The sequence below is a fragment of the Bombyx mandarina genome, chromosome A1 (assembly GCF_030267445.1).
Source record: "Bombyx mandarina strain Sakado chromosome A1, ASM3026744v2".
Taxonomy (NCBI): domain Eukaryota; kingdom Metazoa; phylum Arthropoda; class Insecta; order Lepidoptera; family Bombycidae; genus Bombyx; species Bombyx mandarina.
The window spans coordinates 407776-427426 of NC_143234.1; the positions used below are offsets into that span (position 1 = coordinate 407776).

The window sequence follows — 19651 nt, forward strand, 5'->3', positions numbered from 1 at the left end:
AATTGCGACGATGAACTGAGGTCTCAGAGTGGATGGCGGTTCACAGCACCCACGCTAGTCATGGACTTCGGTAGTAAGTTAACAGGGTAGTGTTATCGTACCTTACTGAAGACATTAAAAAAAATTTCACATCGTCTTACCATCCGTTTTGATCTTCAATGAAGTTCTGACGACAGCGAACAGTGTAGCGTTGAAGAGGACAGTGCCATCCGAATTGAGAGGCATGTTCATGGAAACTAGTCGTTTGCAGGCAACGCGGTGAGGACAGAGCTTGCCGAATCCTGGACATTCATAATTTCTGTGTAAACCCCTTTTATTGGCGTAGATAAATAAACGTTTATCCAACGACGTTCATGCAGGATTGTTACCCGTTGTAGGGGTATAGACAAATCTACATCCCGTATTGAAATGTCTTTAACCAAGATTCCCAATAGTACAATAGTTAGGGTCAGTGACCGTTATGTGATCGCTAATTTTATTTGACTTAACGCTAAATTTGATTTAGTAACAACATTAAGCTTGAAGCTTAAGCTTTAAGAGAGGAAGAGGAAGAGGTAGACCTAAGAAGGAATGGATAGATTGTGTGAAAGACGATATGGGTAAGAGGGGAGTGAGCGAAGAAATGGTATATGATAGAAGAGTATGGAAGGAGAAAACATGTTGCGCCGACCCCAGATGACTGGGAGAAGGGCAGGATAATGATAATGATGATTAAGCTTTAAGCTTGGGTTGCTCAACTGCGTGGGCGCTTGGACATAGGAAATCTTAAAATGGCCCATAAAAGTAACCCAGAGATACAATAACTGACCCGGTCTTACAGTCTGTATGTAATTTGCGATCAACATAGCGTTATGTTTGTAAATAGGATTTACGAATTACCTATTGTTAACTTTTTGATTTAAGACAGAAACAGATTTAGTTCAAGATTGGTTATAAAAGGAAATTAGGGAGGAACCATCAGAGTTCCCCTAAAATACCTGAATTTACCTTTCGGCCAGACTTAAATAATCGATCAGTTTGGCTTTAAATTGATGAAAACGCATCCAGGCGAGTAGCACTATCAAACCCGTTTTTGGCCCAAAGTAATTGTGTGTTCCTTTTGTAGGACAGGCTTTTTTTTTTTTGGTCAGGAGGAAATCGCCGGACTTCCGCCCTCCACTGGGGATAGAGGACGGGGCATGTCAGAGTCGAACTGACTAAAACCCCCTGTCGCTCAACAACCAACGTCCAAACCTCGCATGAGACAGAACTCATGACAAGGCAAAGGGGGGAAAGTGAAGCGTTTAGTGCGGAGCACATCTCTCCCATCACCCTCCCCCTCGGGACGCCGGACTGGCGGTCGTCGGCGCCACGACCACCAGCCCTCTCGGTCGGCAGACTGTCCGAAGCTCGCCTAGATGGCGCCGGTTAGAGTGGGTTACCCTACGGAATACCCCGCTGGGCCAGAACCAGCGTGGGTCGAGGATAGCCGGCCTTCCATCACCCTTACTCTTGCGTAAAACGCGTGCAGAGCAGCTTGCACGTCGTCTTCTTAGGCCCCCCTCGCTGGTCCCCAGACCGACATGTGAGGGGGACCCGTAACACTTAGAGGGCCAGGTCTTGGGCGAGTATGCCTCCCTGGCACCCGCTCGACGGCGGCGGGCCTGTGCGTCTCTCACGCGCCCCGCCGCCTCCTTCTGCGAGATGGTGCACTCGCAGAAGTCGAGCATCGCCTTCCACGACTCGTCGTCACCGAGCATCGATGCCACAACACTCGGCAACGACAAGTCGGTTCCTATTTTTGCGACGAGGACACGGCGCCACCCCTCCCATGCGGGGCAGGCAACGAGCGTATGCTCTGCCGTGTCCAAGTCTCAACCACAATTGTGGCACTCTGCCGTCGGCTCGGCTGTGATCCGGTGCAGGAACTCACCAAAACAACCATGCCCAGTGAGCACCTGCGTGAGCCGGAAAGTGAGGCGTCCTCTGTCACGATTCACCCAATCCACAAGGACCGGGCGAATCGCCTCGACGGTCCTACGACCAGCCGAAGGATCAGCCAGCCGTCGGGACCATGACTCCAGCACGGACCGCCGAGATTGGGCCCTCCGCGCTCTGACCACACTGGGGCTGGGACGCGCCACGCCCCGCGCACGAAGGTCAGCCCGCCACTTATAGTCAGCGGCGAGCGCCTCCGCTTCCAGAACCCAAGGCGGCGTCCCAGCCAGTACACACGCCGCCTCAAAGGAGATGGTGCGATAACCACGGATGACCCTGATCGCGATGGTGCGTTGCGGCCGTTGCAGCAGCTTCGCCACCCCCACGGCCACGGACTGGCCCCACACGGGCGCCCCGTATAGGACCATTGATCGCACCACCCCCGTATAGAGACGGCGCGTCACCTGGTCAGGCCCCCCGACGTTGGGCAGAAGCCGGCTTAACGCGCCGGCCACCCCCAACAAACGAGGGACCAGGTTCTGAAAGTGAGCACGGAAGGTCTTGTAGGATAGGCTAGCAGATATATCATACGGATTTCTATCTGATGTGAGAAGTTGGGCCGTCCTATTAATTTGAATTATCTATCGGTTCTGGTAACCAATTAACGTTAGAGAAATGAGAGAGTCCGTAAATATAATGCTTATTGCATTATCTATACTAATATTATAAAGAAGTAGGATTTGTTCGTTTGTTTGTATTGAACAAGCTCCGAAACTACTGAACCGATTTGAAAAATTCTTTCACTGTTTGGAAGCTACACTATTCCCGAGTGACATAGGCTATAATCTTTTTTGAAAAAAATTAGGCATCCTTATTAAACTCCAATAATGTAACCCAAGGTGTAAAAAAAATACCTAAAATATTCTTTACATCGCGTGTCCTGCGAAAAGTATTGATGATATAATAGAATAAAATAATGTACTAAGACTTTGCAAAAAATATTATTATCTACAAAAAGGGCCGCGACAGTATATGTCTAACTATTATAGTTATGCCGCAATAAGTGTTCTTTTATTTAAAAAAATAAAACAACGTCAAATATCGTTGAAATTTTTGTTAAAGACCCGAGCGGAGCCGGAGCGGGCCGCTAGTATTTATATAAACTGATTGTAGTGTTGTAGTGCACCACTTACCCAAAGGCGGACTTATTTTCCTTAGTAAAGTAACTACATCTAAATGTTTTATTCTACCCTTTGCGTCAGGGTCATATTCGCTCCAAAGTCTGAAAACAATAATATTTTGTTTATAGAAAAATACTGTAAAAATGTGAAGCAGGGTAAGCTGCATCTTTGGTGATTGGAACAGGTACCATTTCAATTTATTTATTGAAGACATTTGGAAATGAAGTCGAATCCGCAATTGTATAATTTTTTTTTTATTGCTTATGTGTGGACGAGCTCACAGCCCACCTGATGTTAAGTGGTTACTGGAGCCCATCGACATCTACAACGTAAATGCGCCACACACCTTGAGATATAAGTTCTAAGGTCTCAGTATAGTCACAACGGCTGCTCCACCCTTCAAACCGAAACACATTACTGCTTCACGGCAGAAATAGGCAGCGTGGTGGTACCTACCTGTGCGGACTCACAAGAGATCCTACCACCAGTAAATATATGCATGTAAATATATGCATATATCGGCTGCACCTCTACAAATCGGAATGTTTGAACCCATGCTTGTCAGCAGAAAAAAAGTATGACTATCATACCCCAATCATTAAACAAATTTATAAACTTTGTGTGTTTGGTTTTTATTAAAAGATTTTAGTTATTTGTTCATCGTCGGAGACATTCGTGAACTTATGATAAGTACGTAATTTGCTTAGAAAAGTCGGTACATGTCTGAGGGTCTGAATACCGGCGCTACAGACTCAATGGTTACGTATCTTATACGCTGTTAATTTGCTATCGTATAAGTAAGGTATAGAAATATTATTTCTGTTGTATGACCAGATCAGGTAATTAATTTGTATTCTATAACGAAAGCCAAATAAATAGAATGCATTTGAAAATACCTTATAAATTCATCTAAGTGGTGTGGTCCCAATATTGACCAATCTCTAGTTAGATAGTCAAAGTTATCCATAATGACCGCAACGAATAAATTGATAATCTGAAATGTTATTTAATTTGAATGGTATGGAATTAATTTTTTTAAATTACCAGTAATTTCGTTGTTTTTTTTTCTCGTATGCCAGAAACCAACTCGTGATTTAAATAAGTAATCACCACTGTATGAAAATTAATCACATATAGAAAGCAATCAGCGCTACTATTTCAGCAGTATGTAGTAGTACTAATTTGCGGTAGGCAGTGACTTGGCTCTGCCCCTGGCATTGCTGAAGTCCATGGGCGACGGTAATCACTCACCATCAGGTGGACCGTATGCTCGTCTGCCTACAAGGGCAACAAAAAAAAAGTCAGAAGCGACATATTTTGCAATAAATTTCTCCTTATTACTCTGCTTTTATATGTCATAGACATTCTAATTAATTTGTACCTGACTCCATCCACAATACAAGTAATAATATGACCATTAACTTTCGGACATGAGATAGAAACAGACCATTCGGACCGGAAATAGAGTTTGGCAAAACTGTTGATTTTTATTACAGTAATTTATGCGTTCGGGAGCATAAGGACGCACGCCCGAATGGGGGATTTACCGGAATATGACATATTCACGTGATTATTTAACACTAGCGATCCGCCCTCGCTTCGCTTCGGAAACATTAAAACACACATGAAACCAAAAAAAAAAAAAAAAAAATTAAAAAAAGTAGCCTATGTTCATCAGGGACAATGTCGGCTTCTAATGGAAAAAGAATTTTTCAAATCGGTCCAGTAGTTTCGGAGCCTATTCGAAACAAACAAACAAACAAATCTTTACTCTTTATAATATTAGTATAGACAAGCGGCCCGCTCCGGCTTCGTTCGGGTCTTTAACAAAAATTTCAACGATATTTGACGTTGTTTTATTTTTTTAAATAAAAGAATAATTGCGGCACAACTATAATAGTTAGACATATGCTGTCGCGACACTTTTTGTAAATAAAAATATGCTCTACAACCTCGTAGTACATTATTTTATTCTATCATCAATAGTTTTCGCAGGGCACGCGATGTAATGAATATTTTAGGAAATTTTACATCTTGAGTTACATTATTGCAGCTTTAGTAAGGATTCCTAATTTTTTTCAAAAAAGATTATGGCCTATTTCATTTGGGAATAGTGTAGCTTTCAAACAGTGAAAGAATTTTTCAAATCGGTTCAGTAGTTTCGGAGCCTACTCAATACAAACAAACAAACAAACAAATCTTTCCTCTTTATAATATTATAGTATAGAAGTATAGATTATAAGTGAATGAGGAAGGGGTACTGTTCATCCGCCCACTTCAGCTTAGAACAAAACTACTTAATATGAAACTGAAGCTAAATAATAATATTCCTAAAGCACTCACCAGAAAAGAACATAACACATAAAACGATATAAAATATGGGAATGCTAAAACACTTCCACAGGTGCCTTCGCTATCCTCTCCCACTTCCTCGTGGTAATTCTTATCGCACTTGACCTCAGAGTCTGGCGACACTCCCATCATGATGTCCTGCCATGCTTCACCTATTGACATTGAACATCTAATTATCCCCAGTTCCATAGACAACTTCGCAAATATGAATTTGCTGATAAAGTAAGTCAAACACGGACCTGTGGCAGATCTGAATAACACTAATATAGCCTGCGGGAATGTCTGGAAGTGATTGTTCCTTGTGATCGGAGTATTGTCGTCTATTGCTATCTTTCCGAATACCTGAAAGTTTCAAAGGAGATGTTACAGTACTTTGCACTGGATGCTACATCCAAATTTGTAGGTTATTTTCCAAGTCGATAGCGTATTTACCTGCATGCCCACAACAGCATAAATGAAGAACAGCATCAGTATCAGCAGAGCGACGTACGGGAGGGCTTGGAACGACTTTATGAAGGTCCACAACAACGTTCTGATGCCTTCGCCCCTGGACAGCAGCTTCACGAGTCTCATCACACGAAACAAACGGAAGAAGTTTATCGACGGTATTGAGCTCTCCTGGAAACACGTGTAAGATATATAAATGAATTGCTGTTCGTTAGTCTCGCTAAAACTCGAGAGCGGCTGGACCGATTTGGCTAATTTAGGTCTTGAATGATTTGTGAAAGTCCAGAGAAGGCTTAAAAGGTTTGAAATAAATATGAAAATGCTCGAAATAAAATAAAAATAACAATTTTGTTTTTCCTTTGATGTGTCCCCTGTCGGACGGATTCCTTTTGTTGGTTTTAAGTTTATTTTATACAAAAGTTTAGGTCTTTTATTTATCGATTGAGGCACTACGAAGTCTGCCGGGTCAGCTAGTTTTTTTTTTTTTTTTTTTCTTTGTTTTAAAGATATTTGGAACGCATACTATGACAAAACATCAGTAGTTTAATGTGTACAGAAAATCATATTTATTTAAGCAGATATAAATACTAGTCGTTTGAGCATGGTATAATATTTTATGAAGCCGTTGTTACAGTTGGTACTCTGTGGACCCGACAAGAGGAAGCGGGGGAGTACGGATCCCGCATGTGATCAATTGATGAACTGACTCTTGATCATAACAATTGCGAAGCACATTACCATCTTAATGATCAAAAATATTAATAAATACATGTACCATATAGATAAAAATTCCTAGTTTAATTGTCACAAAAAATATTTATCACTCATTTCAGTTTTATCATTTGGTACGACATTAGAAGTGTATGTTACCAACTATATCTCTGAGTTCTCATTGCTTCGTTTTGGCAGACAAAATCACAGTCTACCGCCTGTTAAGTGGTTATCGGACCCCCTAGATATCATAATATAAATGACATTGTCTTAAAACAGTCAGAAGTTTCATTTGCATTATATGACGGATTTACCAATCTCAAAAATGAAGAGTTTAGAAAGAAATAAAATCTTCGTATAGCTGGCGTTTTTAGATTTATCGAAGAATCCGAGGAGAGATCGCATGTAAATACCTAGTCAGGTCATAAATTCTGTCACATGTTTAATGTAAAATAATTGAAACAAGTTTATTCATTATGTAACCATTCATATACCAAAATGAACTTAACAAAACATAGATTCTTATGACACTAAAGTTTATTCAAAATGACCTCCGTGATTTTGAATACAGTCTTCAATCTGCGCGGCCAGTCGTCTATCGCAGCACGAACGAGGTCCATGTCAATATCGGCGGCTGCCTTAATCAAGGATGTCTTGAGTGACTCTAAATTGGGATGAGGCTTTGAGCACGCCTTTTCCTCCAAGTGTTGCCATATCTTGTAATCTAACGGATTCAAATCTGGACTGGAGGAGGGCCAGTCTTCGTGCCGGATGAAGTCGATTTCACGCGCCGCCAGCCATCTTGTGTGCTCTTCGCTCTATGAGCTGGCGCCGAATCTTGTTGGAATACCCAGTGCCTGTTATTGAACATGGTATGAAAAACATGTGTGTGCGTGTGTGCGTACACCTTATCATTTTGTTTGTTGTAGCTCTCTTCTACGGTAAAAATTTTTTCATCCGAAAAAAGAATTTCCCGATATATTTTTCCCGCGTACCGCTTCAACAAAGCGCGGCATCTCTTCAGTCTCAGGTCCATTAGACGAGCATTCAAACGATGTCCTGTTTTTCTTCGATATGCCCGAAGCCCTAAGTCTTCATTTAACACCCTTTTCACCGTGGTTCTGCTTAACCCCATCTGAAGGGCCAACAGTTTCTGCTTACGTTTGGGATTTCTTTGAATTCGCGCCTTCACAGCTTTTATCACTGCTGGAGTCCTAGCAGACCGAGGGCGACCACTTCTTGACCTGTCATCTACACTAGAGTCTTCATTGTATCGTTTGATGGTACGATAAACGAATCTTTTGGTTATGTTCAAATTTTTCAGTATGTTCAAAATTTGAAATGGCGCGTAGCTGCAACGATGCAACGCAATAACTGCAACACGGTCTTCTTTAAGCGTCCACTCCATATTTAAAAATGAGAAAATTCTAAAAGTATACATTTTTATTTTCATGAACAATTCGAAATTCGAATTCAATAAACTTTTTTGTGGCCAGCATTCTAAAAGAAAAGTTTTTACTGTGTGACAATACTTATGACCTGACTAGTTATATAGATTCAGAATCAAATTGTATTTCTGGGTTAGTATACTTTCGTATCAGGGTTATAACGCATTGGCTCAGCAAGAAGGCAGGAGTGGCATCTGTTTGTAAAATATCGTTACGTTACGCATGCGACCATTCTGCCATCCCATAGACACAGCCCACTGAGTTTCTCGCCGGATCTTCTCAGTGGGTCGCGTTTCCGATCCGGTGGTAGATTCTGCGAAAGCTCACCAACATGTTAGGGTGAAGCTGAAATAGCCTCTCAAGGCTATCAGCATAGGAAAAAAAAGACAGAGCAGTGACGATGAAGGGGTAGAAGAATACTCTATTGGTTCCTGTACATAGGTAGGGGCATGAACGTTTCATGAACGTCTTCTATTGTGGAATAAAGATCTTCCACAGAGCGTGCTCATTTGTTGGTAAGTTCGATAAATAAACGGACCCATTATTTGAAGTTTGACAACTAAATTTCTTATGTTCACAGGCAGGCAAGCTAATCGATGGATTAGCTTACGGTTTGGAGGTACAAGCACTCATTGACACTATCAATACCAGAGTCACAGACAAGATAATGTCTACTGCTGAGGTAACACTTCGTATGACGAAGGATATATCATAATGGAATCCACGCTATGCAGATCCTGGGCTCGTGAAAGATTTTTTGAAATTGACGTTAGTGTGATTCAGTTTCTGATTATCTTCTATTTCACCGGGAGGATGATTATAGAGCTATTTAGACCCCTACTTCACTCATAAAAAACAGGAATGACCAGTAGTCTTCCAGTAAAATGGTGGATCTGACAAATGGATGCGACGAACTTGCAAATGTGCCATATTTCTTTCTATCTCCCTCTTTCTCTCTCTTTTTCTCTCTAAAAATAATATTAAGACCAAGAGCGTCTCACAACATTATCACGTTTAAGATTTCGTAAGTGAATTGTTGTCTTGCATATCTCGCGTTACTGTCCCTTCTTCAACATCAAAAGCTTTCAAGTTCATTGAATTTATCAGACAACATCTATAGCTTTTAAAAAGTTAGATCTGGTTAGTGCATTTTCTGAATATTGTGTAGTTTCATTTGTGTGTATTTTGTGTGTTCTCTACTGTGACAAAAGCGACCTCGTAAATGCCATACGTTAATATAATATTCAAAGTTTGAAATATCATTCTGATAAATTTAGTTGCGAACTCGAACGATTTGTTCAGAGATCTGAGCGATCGGAGTGATCGGAGCGATCTGTTAGCATTCACGTTCTGAAACCAGTTTCTTTGATTGTGAAAAATATTCGAAATATGGACGCAACAACAATTCCAATGTGTCCATAAATATTAACCCGTCGTTTCTGATCGAACAATTTCAATATTAAGCACTTTACTATTGAATTACTTCCGTACACCTCGCGTGCATGTGTATGTATGATTATTAAAGATGCAATAAATGAAATTACCAAGACTGCAAAGATCATTTGATAATAATCGATAAACAGTGATTGATCAAGTGAATCCATAAAAGGTTGATTGGGCGAGTGATCTTCTCTATAAATTTCTTGTTCCTAATAAATTTTTTTTGCTCACTACAGCAAAGCAGTCCATTCTATCATACTTTACTTTTACTTTTATTACTGGTGGTAGGACCTCTTGTGAGTCCGCATGGGTAGGTATCACCACCTTGCCTTTTTCTGCTGTGAAGCAGTAACGCGTTTCGGTTTGAAGGGTGGGCCAGCCGTTGTAACTATACTTGAGACCTTAGAACTTATATCTCAAGGTGGGTGGCGCATTTTACATTGTAGATGTCTATGGGCTTCAGTAACCGCTTAACACCAGGTGGGCTGTGAGCTCGTCCACCCATCTAAGCAATTTTGTAAGTTTTTTTCGAATGTTCAAGTAATATACAGAGTGTTGTATGTTATTCGCGTGGAAGCGTGTTACTCACCTTTACAACATGTATTCTGGGCATGCCACTTCCCTGAAACGGATATCATCTTCAGTTCTGTACTTTAACAATTTATACAAAGTGAACGGCTTTAGCTTGTGTGCTGTTATTACAACATCTATGTCCATGCCCGGGACAGTAACTAAGCGCTGTATTAAAATGAAATTATGAATACCAAAATTAACCGTTAAAATGGGTTGATACTGAAAACTTCCTTCCTGGTATCTAAAACAAAAAGGGTGTGTGTACTTATGTACGCGCGTAAGAAGTTATACTTTATTTTTATTAAATTTATTTCTTTTTTTTTTATAAAAATTTTAATCAATTTGAAAAAAAATCGATTAAACAACATCCTCAAACACGCATATTGGACATCCCTTTTCTTCACATCGTATAAATTCGGTAATTCTCGGTACGGTTCGGAAAGTTCACCTGCGGCTATATTCAGACTCGCCAAGTTACGTCGGTCGTATTGTAATGAGCGATTTAGTGGGCAACTTCATTCTGTTAATTTTGTGTCACGGTGCGCGCGCATCGTAAAATTTCACTCTCATCAATTTTTCATAACGCGCCTAAAGTATAACTTCAATAATGTAGTGTCGTGTAGTTAAAAGATAATATTATCGGTATAAGAGTCTCGACGGTGATTTTTTTTTTTTTTTTTTTTTTTTATTGCTTAGATGGGTGAATGAGCTCACAGCCCACCTGGTGTTAAGTGGTTACTGGAGCCCATAGACAACTACAACGTAAATGCGCCACCCACCTTGAGATATAAGTTCTAAGGTCTCAATATAGTTACAACGGCTACCCCACCCTTCAAACCGAAACGCATTACTGCTTCACGGCAGAAATAGGCAGGGCGGTGGTACCTACCCGTGCGGACTCACAATAGGTCCTACCACCAGTGATTGCGCAAATTATAATTTTGCGGGTTTGATTTTTATTACACGATGTTATTCCTTCACCGTGGAAGTCAATCGTGAACATTTGTTATGTACGTATTTCATTCGAAAAATTGGTACCCGCCTGCGGGATTCGAACACCGGTGCATCGCAACAACTAATGCACCGGACGTCTTATCCTATAGGCCACGACGACTGAACAGCTAATCAATTAATCTCAACTAAATATGACATAAATAAGTGTTAGAATAACCTTCGGAGTTATTGTCACGCGAGTTATCTTTTGTATTGACGGCCAACTACAAAATTAAATACTATTAAAGCATGGTCTAGCTTGTAACTAGACCATATAAATGTAAATGATAAAAAAATGGAATAAAGTGAAGTATTTTTCACAGAACTAATTGAACGAAAAGTAAATTTGGCATCAGCTACCCAACTCGGTATACATTTTTTTACAGACTTTAGATTCAAAGGTATTCTAAAATATGCCTTTATTTAATCATTGAATAAATAAAACTTATGTAGTGAGTCAAAGGAAGGAAGATAATTTATTTCACATTTTCATTTAATACAGCCATCAGTGTTTTATGATGTAACTACACAGTGTTTCATTATTGTCATTAACTAAACTGTTACACATTTTACCTGATTCTTCAATTCGTTTACTTGCGAAACGACTATGTCGATGATGCTTCCGAGTACTATAATGAAGTCAAAAGTGTTCCAAGCGTCCCCGAAGTAGTTCTAGATATATATAAAAAAAATTAACATAATTATTAAATTTTAAGTGATCACATAGTTGAGACGTGGGAACGGAATCTCAATGGAATTGCATAACGTCTGTCCTATTCTTCTGGTATACACCGCATTATTAAAAATAGGTTGGATTGTGGTACTCACCGGTTTAGACCCACACTATTCCCAACCATTAGAGAAGCCGGATGAAAATCGCAGTATTATCATATAAAGCTCAGAGTGTCTACTATCCTTTCAAATCAAATCAAATCAAATCAAAAAAAAAATATTCAACATAAATGATAGTACATACTTGTTGAACGTCAAAAAGAACTACCGCCTTTTTCTCAGGCAAATCCCTTAGTCGTCTTTTGAAAGTCGACCACGGCAAATAAATGGGTAATGCTATTCTAAGCCGACATCATACAGGCAGAGGAGCCACAAAAATATGACAATGATATAGAATAGGTCATTATTGTTTTGTTAGATAGTATATCTACGCTTATGACTAAATATGATTACCTTAAATCTAAACGCAGCTAGTTTGAATATGAACTCCAAGGCAAAAACGGCCGTGAACAACATATTGAGCATGTCCAAAGCCTTGCTATATTCGATGGACTGGTTGTGGTACTTCATGGCCAGCGTGATGGTGTTGATCATGATGAGGACGAAGATCGCATATTCAAATGGCTGTGAGGTGACGAACCACCACACTTTGTATTGAATGCGGTGTTTGGGAATGTACCTGTTAATTTTGAGCAGAAAAAAATATTTATACTTGAAATTTGAGTTAAGTTGAAGCTTCATGAGTCATGTTAACAGTGACACTTTAGTAATTTAGACGGATAGGTCCATCGGTATCTGGTACAGAGTGGTTAGTAGAGATCACACAACATAGAACCACGCTTTTACTATTAAATATTGAAAACGGTCTTATTTCGTTGAAGTCTTAAAGGATAAAACGAAGTGATGCAGCTACGCCGGTACCCAAATGTCCTAGATACAATATTTTAGAGAATCACGCACTTAAGACGTATTCACGATCAATTCGCACGTTGACAGAAAGTTTTTTTTGAACAACACATGTTTATCAGAATAAGAAAGCAGAAGTAAGGTGGTAAGTCAGTGCCCATGTTCAAAGAAACTGTATACTCAGATGGAGATTTATTAGTTAAGTACCATATCTTACCTTCGGATCGGCTTTGCTTTCAACGCAAACTCAATACAGTTTCTCTGATTCTTGTCTAGTTCACAATTCTTGTATTCCTGTTCACCCTCGTTTTGGAATGTCACTATGACGAAACCCACGAATATATTTACCTTGTGAAAAAAAGAACAGAAGTTTTAATGTATTCGTGTAAATAGTTCAATTATGATAAATATACAAAAGATGGCAAATTGTTTCAGTGGTTTTTCAAATGAGCAAGGTACAGTAAATATACCATATGTGGTATAATTGATTGGGAATTGATTTTTTTCCCGAAATAGTAAGTTGAACAATTTGTTATTTGCATATTAAATATGATTCTTACTAATAAGTTATGATTATTTATCTATACTAATATTATAAAGAGGAAAGATTTGTTTGTTTGTTTGTTTCGAATAGGCTCCGAAACTACTGGACCGATTTGAAAAATTCTTTTTCCATTAGAAGCCGACATTGTCCCTGATGAACATAGGCAACTTTTTTTTTTTTTTTTTTGGTTTCATTTGTGTTTTAATGTTTCCGAAGCGAAGCGAGGGCGGGTCGCTAGTTATTAATACAGAACAAAATAATTGAAGATAGTCAAAAATCTTAAGGCTTACCATAAAGAAGGCAATTATAATAATATAAATAATGTAGTAGGCTGCAACAATTGGACGGAAGTTAGTTATGGGACCGCGATCCTCCGCATTTGAATCTATTGAAACATACAGCAACCTGCAAAAATTTCGCCATCATCTATATCTTCCATTTTAATGAAGCGGGTAACAATCATTATAATTAATAAAATGATGTGCTTACAGGATGAACTTTAAGTATACTAGATATCGTCTAAATAAACATACCCTGGCCAGCCTTCAAACGTCGACACAGTGAACAAAGTAAGCATTCCCTTCATCACATTGTCGAAATGAAAGTCGTTGCGTTTCCATTCCCTGTCTCTTACAACGTAATTACGATTCTCAAATACTAAATAGGTTCCCCTGAAATTTGATGGAAGCTTTTGGTCAAGTCTATATCAAAAGGACGTTTGGTATATGAATAAATGTTGCTAATTATTTAGTTGGAATATAGTATAATATTTCATTAACAATAAAGCAACGAACTTAAAAAGCGTTTGTTGTAGTTAGAAATATTTTTTTGTCTAGCTAAATTAAAGAAGTGTATTTAAGATAAGTAAGCAATAAGTTTAATTCAAAATCAAAATTAGTTTTTAGTTTTGTAGTAACTATGTATGTAAACAGCAGATACTCACTGACATTCTTCTTTTGTCATCTTAGAAATATCATTACATCTAAAAAATTTACCCTGAAACAAATCTTTAGTGTTAATCTATGTATTTATTGTTTTTTGAAGTTACACTTCTTTGGTTGTCTAAACGAATTTTTTTAACATTATGTTTTGATAATAACTGCAAGTAATTGATAAAGCACGGCTTTATCAATTTTATGTTGATATTTATGTATTACAATTATACAATTGTTTCTACTTACGTACGCATTAATATTTTTCAACCATATTAAGAAAATGTAACTTCTAACATACATATAGAAACATGTATTACATTTTTTGTGGACTATGTTAAGACATCTAAGAAAAGTCTAATAAAATTAATAAAAATATCTCATGAAAAATAAGCAAAGAATTGTTTAATTTACAAAACTTTAAAAGTATAATGGAAATTAATTTATGAAAATACGTTTTAGATATTACGAATGTACAGATGAGGTGACAGTTAAAATTGAATAATTTTGAAAAATTTCATGCAACACAAGATCTGATTAACTTACTGAATTTAGCATGCATTTTTCTTAGAATATGTAGTGAGATAAACTACTATCTACTAATAAAAGATAATATTGTTAACACAAGTATTGTAGTCATCGTGAGACGTGAAGATAAAGTCGGTAATAGAATAAGTCTGATGAAACCCTTCAGTCTCAAATTCCTTGTGATATTAATAAATAGCATGGCAATGTCAACAAATCCTATTTGTTAATCTACTTTGTAACATCTAAAGCTTTAATAATCATTTTAACCGGAAGCCTCACCTTAAACAATTGCACACCGACCACAGCGAACATAAATTGTAATAAATATGTAACTAGCATTATATTTCCTATTGTCTTAATCGCTACTATCACACATTTCACCACATACTACATAGGGCAGTCAAAATATGCAGGTTAGTCGCAGGGGTGTATACGTTACCGAAAGGGGTAAGGATAATTCCATGATCCGGCAACCACGCAGCGTCAGGGCATAAGGGGACAAGCAAATCATTTTTTTAATCACATAGGGTATTTTTTACAAAGGTCGACGGTTACTATGGGTATCCGAAATTGTTAGCCAAACTTATTTAAACGCCAAGGTAGGGGGATGGTTATGTCTTCTAGAGAATTAGGTATTAGTCACTAATTGAAAATTTACTTAGTGAAACTACACCTTTGGGTTTGAGGATCCTTAAATCATGCTTGGAACCTAAGAATCTCCTTATTACATGCTTGACTAATTCACGTTTAATACTCCAATAATTTCTATACAGAACACTGATGGAAAAAGCACATGGAATAGGTACAAAATTTAACAACATTTATAAGTGTTTCACAATAACAAATTTTTTATACGTAGTTTTAAGCAGTAAAATAACTGAGACAAAAAAATGCTGAAGACTATCTCAATGATAGAATCGCGAGGTAAATCGTGAGAAAAGAAAGAAAGGTAATAAAAATGTGAATTTGTAATTGACTGACTGACGAAATCACACAGTCCCAAAAAATCTTCAAACATAATATCAAGCTCTTACCACATATTAAGGAGTTTTTGGAAATTAAAGCAATTCAAGTTAAATATTTAATAATTGATATTTGATAAATACGACCAGCGGCCATGGTATTGTAAATACGACACTATCTTAAATTAGCTAATCAACTAGTTTATCGATAGGTCAACCAGTCAATTCCCTTCAAGAACGGATTTTGAATTTGTAGTAAAAATAAATACAGACAGACGATAGATTTTAAATACCCAAAGGTGTATAGGATCTGGTCAATCGTGGCCAACGGTCACACAAGATTCGGTGGTGGTGCTTTGGTGGTTGAATAAACCCCCTACCTTGAACATTTGGACTCCCATCACGGCAAACATGAACTGTAGTAACGATGTAACCAATAATATGTTTCCGATTGTTTTGATTGCAACGATCACGCATTGTACAACGTGCTACAATCACGGAAAACATATCGTCATTTTAAAAACAAAAATGCGTAGGATTTTCGCAGTAGTTTAAGAAATCGTCTAAGTCAATATTGATTTTAGATCTCACTGTGAAAATATCTCGAGGCGTGATTAATTCGATTAATTATGGTAATTAACCTTCATTAAAATGAATACTTTTTTGAATGTCTTGATTTAATAAAACCTTCCTGACAGTGAAATCCTGTTTTTTATTTCGAACTGTTTTAAAAAAAAAATCTAATATTAAAAAAAAAAAAAAAAAGACATGTCCGCTGAGTTTCTTGCCAATTCTTCTCAGGACGGAGGCTAATTCTTGTGAATTGGCGGTAGTTCTTTTGACGTTCAACAAGTATGTACTTTCATTTATGTTGAATAAAACTTTTTTGATTTGATTTGATTTGATATGTGGTTTATTCATTCTAATGTAGTAATTAATATCTACTGGGTTAAGCTGATTATCTTACATTGTTACTATGTTAAGATATTAATGTTTTCTTTTACATTACATTCATTAATCTTTATTCAAAGTTCCATGAAATTCATGGAAGATTTGTAACTTAAAATTAAAATGATTTTATACCTTATTTCACATTATACTACGAACAAAAATGTAGTATTATGTAATTTTTAAGTTTTGGCATATGATGCCCCACAGGCAGACAAAGGTTCTTTTCATTTCACTTTGCAAGTCTTAAGCAGTTTTTCATCACTCCTTATTTGAGGAAATTATATGAGTATTGACTTGTCTAACGGGAAGAAATTTGTTGATTACTCATTGCCAAATCGAAAATTATTGATTCTGTAAGTATTTTTCCAGTAGCTTTGAAGTTTGCAGAATATCGCATCTTAGTCCTTGAAATGCCAAGGGCATTAATTGAATTTGAATATTTTATTTTTGAATTGTACTGACCTTAAGACCCTTCGCCCTGTTGATAGCCCTGAGCGGTCTGAGCACCCTGAACACTCGTAATATTTTCACCACGGATATACTACCAGACCTGTAAACGCAACGTCATTGTTATCATAGTGGAAACGAACAGATAATTTCGGTATATATTTTTTGTTAGTCAAGCTGAACAAAGATTATTGTACACCATTGCGATGTTATTGGAATTCTTAGAAATTACATTTTCAAACCCTCATCCAACTCTTCCAAATGCGAAAGAATGTTATATGGTGTATTAAAAAACAAGTCATTTCTAATTAAAAGACGGAGAGACTTTAAATTAACAAATCATAAATGATGAGACACAATGTCGGATCATTCAAACGGCTGGACCTTAGGTTAAATTGAACTTCCCGAGACGACATCCTGCGGGATCTTCCCGGGGATGTAATCCCGTCATGTTGTCAGGACGGGTACCGGCGACGGCGAACCTTCGGCGCGCACTGTGCGGTACCGTAGGTTTCGTGGAGTCGGAGTGGTGGAGCTCGATGTGGTTTAGTTGGTAGTCGGTTTTTCGGGGCGGGTCCCGCCTCGCGCGCCTTTCTCAAGGCGTAGTCTCCCGGTAGGAATTGGAAGAAGAGGAGGTCTTCCTCTTCTCCCTCTTCTTCTCTGGAGGTGCCGGAGTTCAACATAACCCGGTCTGTTCCCCTCTCGACCGGGTATCCGTAAACGGATTCCCCAGCGTTAAAAAAAAAAAGGTTAAATTGAACTCACTTAAGATTCATAGACACAAGCGATACGCAAACGACCAGCATGTCGAGAACGTTGAAGGCGGATCGCAGAAAGGCACCCTGGTGAAGGATCAGCCCGTATGTCACCAGCTTCAGAAACAGCTCCAGCGTGAATATACCAGTGAAGAACACGTCGAATTGGCTGAGTAACTGCAGAACAGCAAATATTAATATGTAAACCACTTTACTGGTGGTAGGACCTCTGTGAGTCCGCACGGGTAGGTACCACAACCCCGCCTATTTCTGCCGTGAAGTAGTAATGCGTTTCGGTTTGAAGGGTGGGGCAGCCGTTGTAACTATACTGATACCTTAGAACTTACATCTCAAGGTGGGTGGCGCATTTACGTTGTAGATGTCTGTGGGCTCCAGTAACCACTTAACACCAGGCGGGTTGTGAGCTCATCCACTCATCTAAGCAATAAATAAAAAATCGCCGCCTCGACATATGCTGCAGATATGGCAGCTGTTAAAATTAAATATTAATCAAAATATACCAACCCAGTTTCTGAATCCACTCTGAACTGCATCCAATGGATCTTCAGCAGCCAACATGGCCGACGAAAGCATAATACAGACCAATATTATATTTCCAAATGTCGAAGAAGACGACAATTTGTAGCACAGAACTCGAAACCTGCAATTTTAGATTTACAAACGTTATTTCTGCGCAATTTGATTCACATTAAATATCTTAAAACATTGAACGAAGCTGTAACTATACACGACCAAAGCTAAAACATATAACATGCAAACATGCTTTTGGATTTTTAAATGCATTCTTTAGTATCATTACTAGCCTATTGATTGGATTTATAGTTCTATAGGAATCAGGGTTACCATGCTATGAACTCCTAGGGCTATACAATAACATACCTAATAGTCTAAAACAGGACACACGATATAGGTACCCAGTAAGCTCATTGTTATAACAAAATTTTGAATCAATTTTGCGAATTAGAAGTATACATTCATGTGATTGCCAATTGATAAGGCTGTAGGACATCACATTGCCAATGGTACAATGAGAAACGGGTACCACGGGCTACACCAGTCACCTGTTTGTTGGTGAAAATATGAAGAAACTACTAGCGTTCGGTATTGGCGGCGTTTGATTTGGCATATTCAGTTCTGATATGCGTCGGGGTCTTGCTGTTACCAGTTTTCCCTCCTCTTCGGATTTGCCGCCATCTTTGTGAGAAATATTTGACGATACTGTTTAGTGCTGATCTAAGAACTATCATAGCCCTATGCCTGCTAATTCCCTAACATGCCGTATCCGTGAAAAATTGTTAATATACTAACGCTTTAAGTATTAATAATTTATAAATAGTGTAGAATGCAAACGCAAAGTGAGATTAGCTATAGTGTCACAATAAAAAATAATTATAACAAATAAAATTCAAGACAGAAGATACAAATAATATATTTTTTTGTGTTAATAAACGAAGCTATAAAAGAAAATAACGTTAAATTAATAAATGAGAAATGGTACATCTAGATATTTTATAGAAGCTGTTTCTCTGAGCATTTTCCTGTTTCCTGTCCCTAACCTGTTTGTTTTGCTAAATATGAAGAAGGAAGACGCTTCGGGTATCGGTTTCTTTGAGTCGTGTATATCAACCTCGGAGAGGCGGCGAGGTCGAGCTGATGATGTAGTGGGTTTGCGTTTCAAACGATGCTCCTCCGCAAACTCTGTGTTCACTGCATTATACTGGTTAGATTCTACCACTCACATATCAATGGTTCATTATACTTCCTTTCATAAGCTGTTGGATTTTTATACAATGCAGCCATTGGAATATTTT

General features: G+C 38.2%; 1 protein-coding gene across 14 annotated transcripts in view; it reads right to left on the bottom strand.

The window, feature by feature from the left end:
• Positions 1-19651, bottom strand: part of LOC114251688 (Ca[2+]-channel protein alpha[[1]] subunit D) — a 97609-nt gene that overhangs the window by 11416 nt on the left and 66542 nt on the right. For 8 of the 14 annotated variants that reach the window (XR_016325619.1, XM_089739339.1, XM_089739345.1 and 5 more), the window contains exons 20-37: positions 19397-19547; positions 18345-18480; positions 17830-17996; positions 17080-17167; positions 14984-15091; positions 14188-14240; positions 13778-13915; positions 13535-13649; positions 12918-13048; positions 12248-12473; positions 11636-11734; positions 10086-10118; positions 5883-6068; positions 5690-5792; positions 5442-5602; positions 3995-4092; positions 3111-3199; positions 141-281 (exon numbers count right to left, since the gene is read on the bottom strand). Coding sequence is in view for 13 of the 14 variants with exons in the window: in XM_089739339.1 (XP_089595465.1) it covers positions 141-281; positions 3111-3199; positions 3995-4092; positions 5442-5602; positions 5690-5792; positions 5883-6068; positions 10086-10118; positions 11636-11734; positions 12248-12473; positions 12918-13048; positions 13535-13649; positions 13778-13915; positions 14188-14240; positions 14984-15091; positions 17080-17167; positions 17830-17996; positions 18345-18480; positions 19397-19547 (2223 nt within the window). In the remaining variant the exon portion in view is untranslated. Of the gene's footprint in view, positions 1-140; positions 282-3110; positions 3200-3994; positions 4093-5441; positions 5603-5689; positions 5793-5882; positions 6069-10085; positions 10119-11635; positions 11735-12247; positions 12474-12917; positions 13049-13534; positions 13650-13777; positions 13916-14187; positions 14241-14983; positions 15092-16046; positions 16155-17079; positions 17168-17829; positions 17997-18344; positions 18481-18901; positions 19035-19396; positions 19548-19651 lie in introns of all 14 variants that reach the window. The other 6 variants (XM_089739350.1, XM_089739340.1, XM_089739342.1 and 3 more) reach the window with 5 other exon arrangements.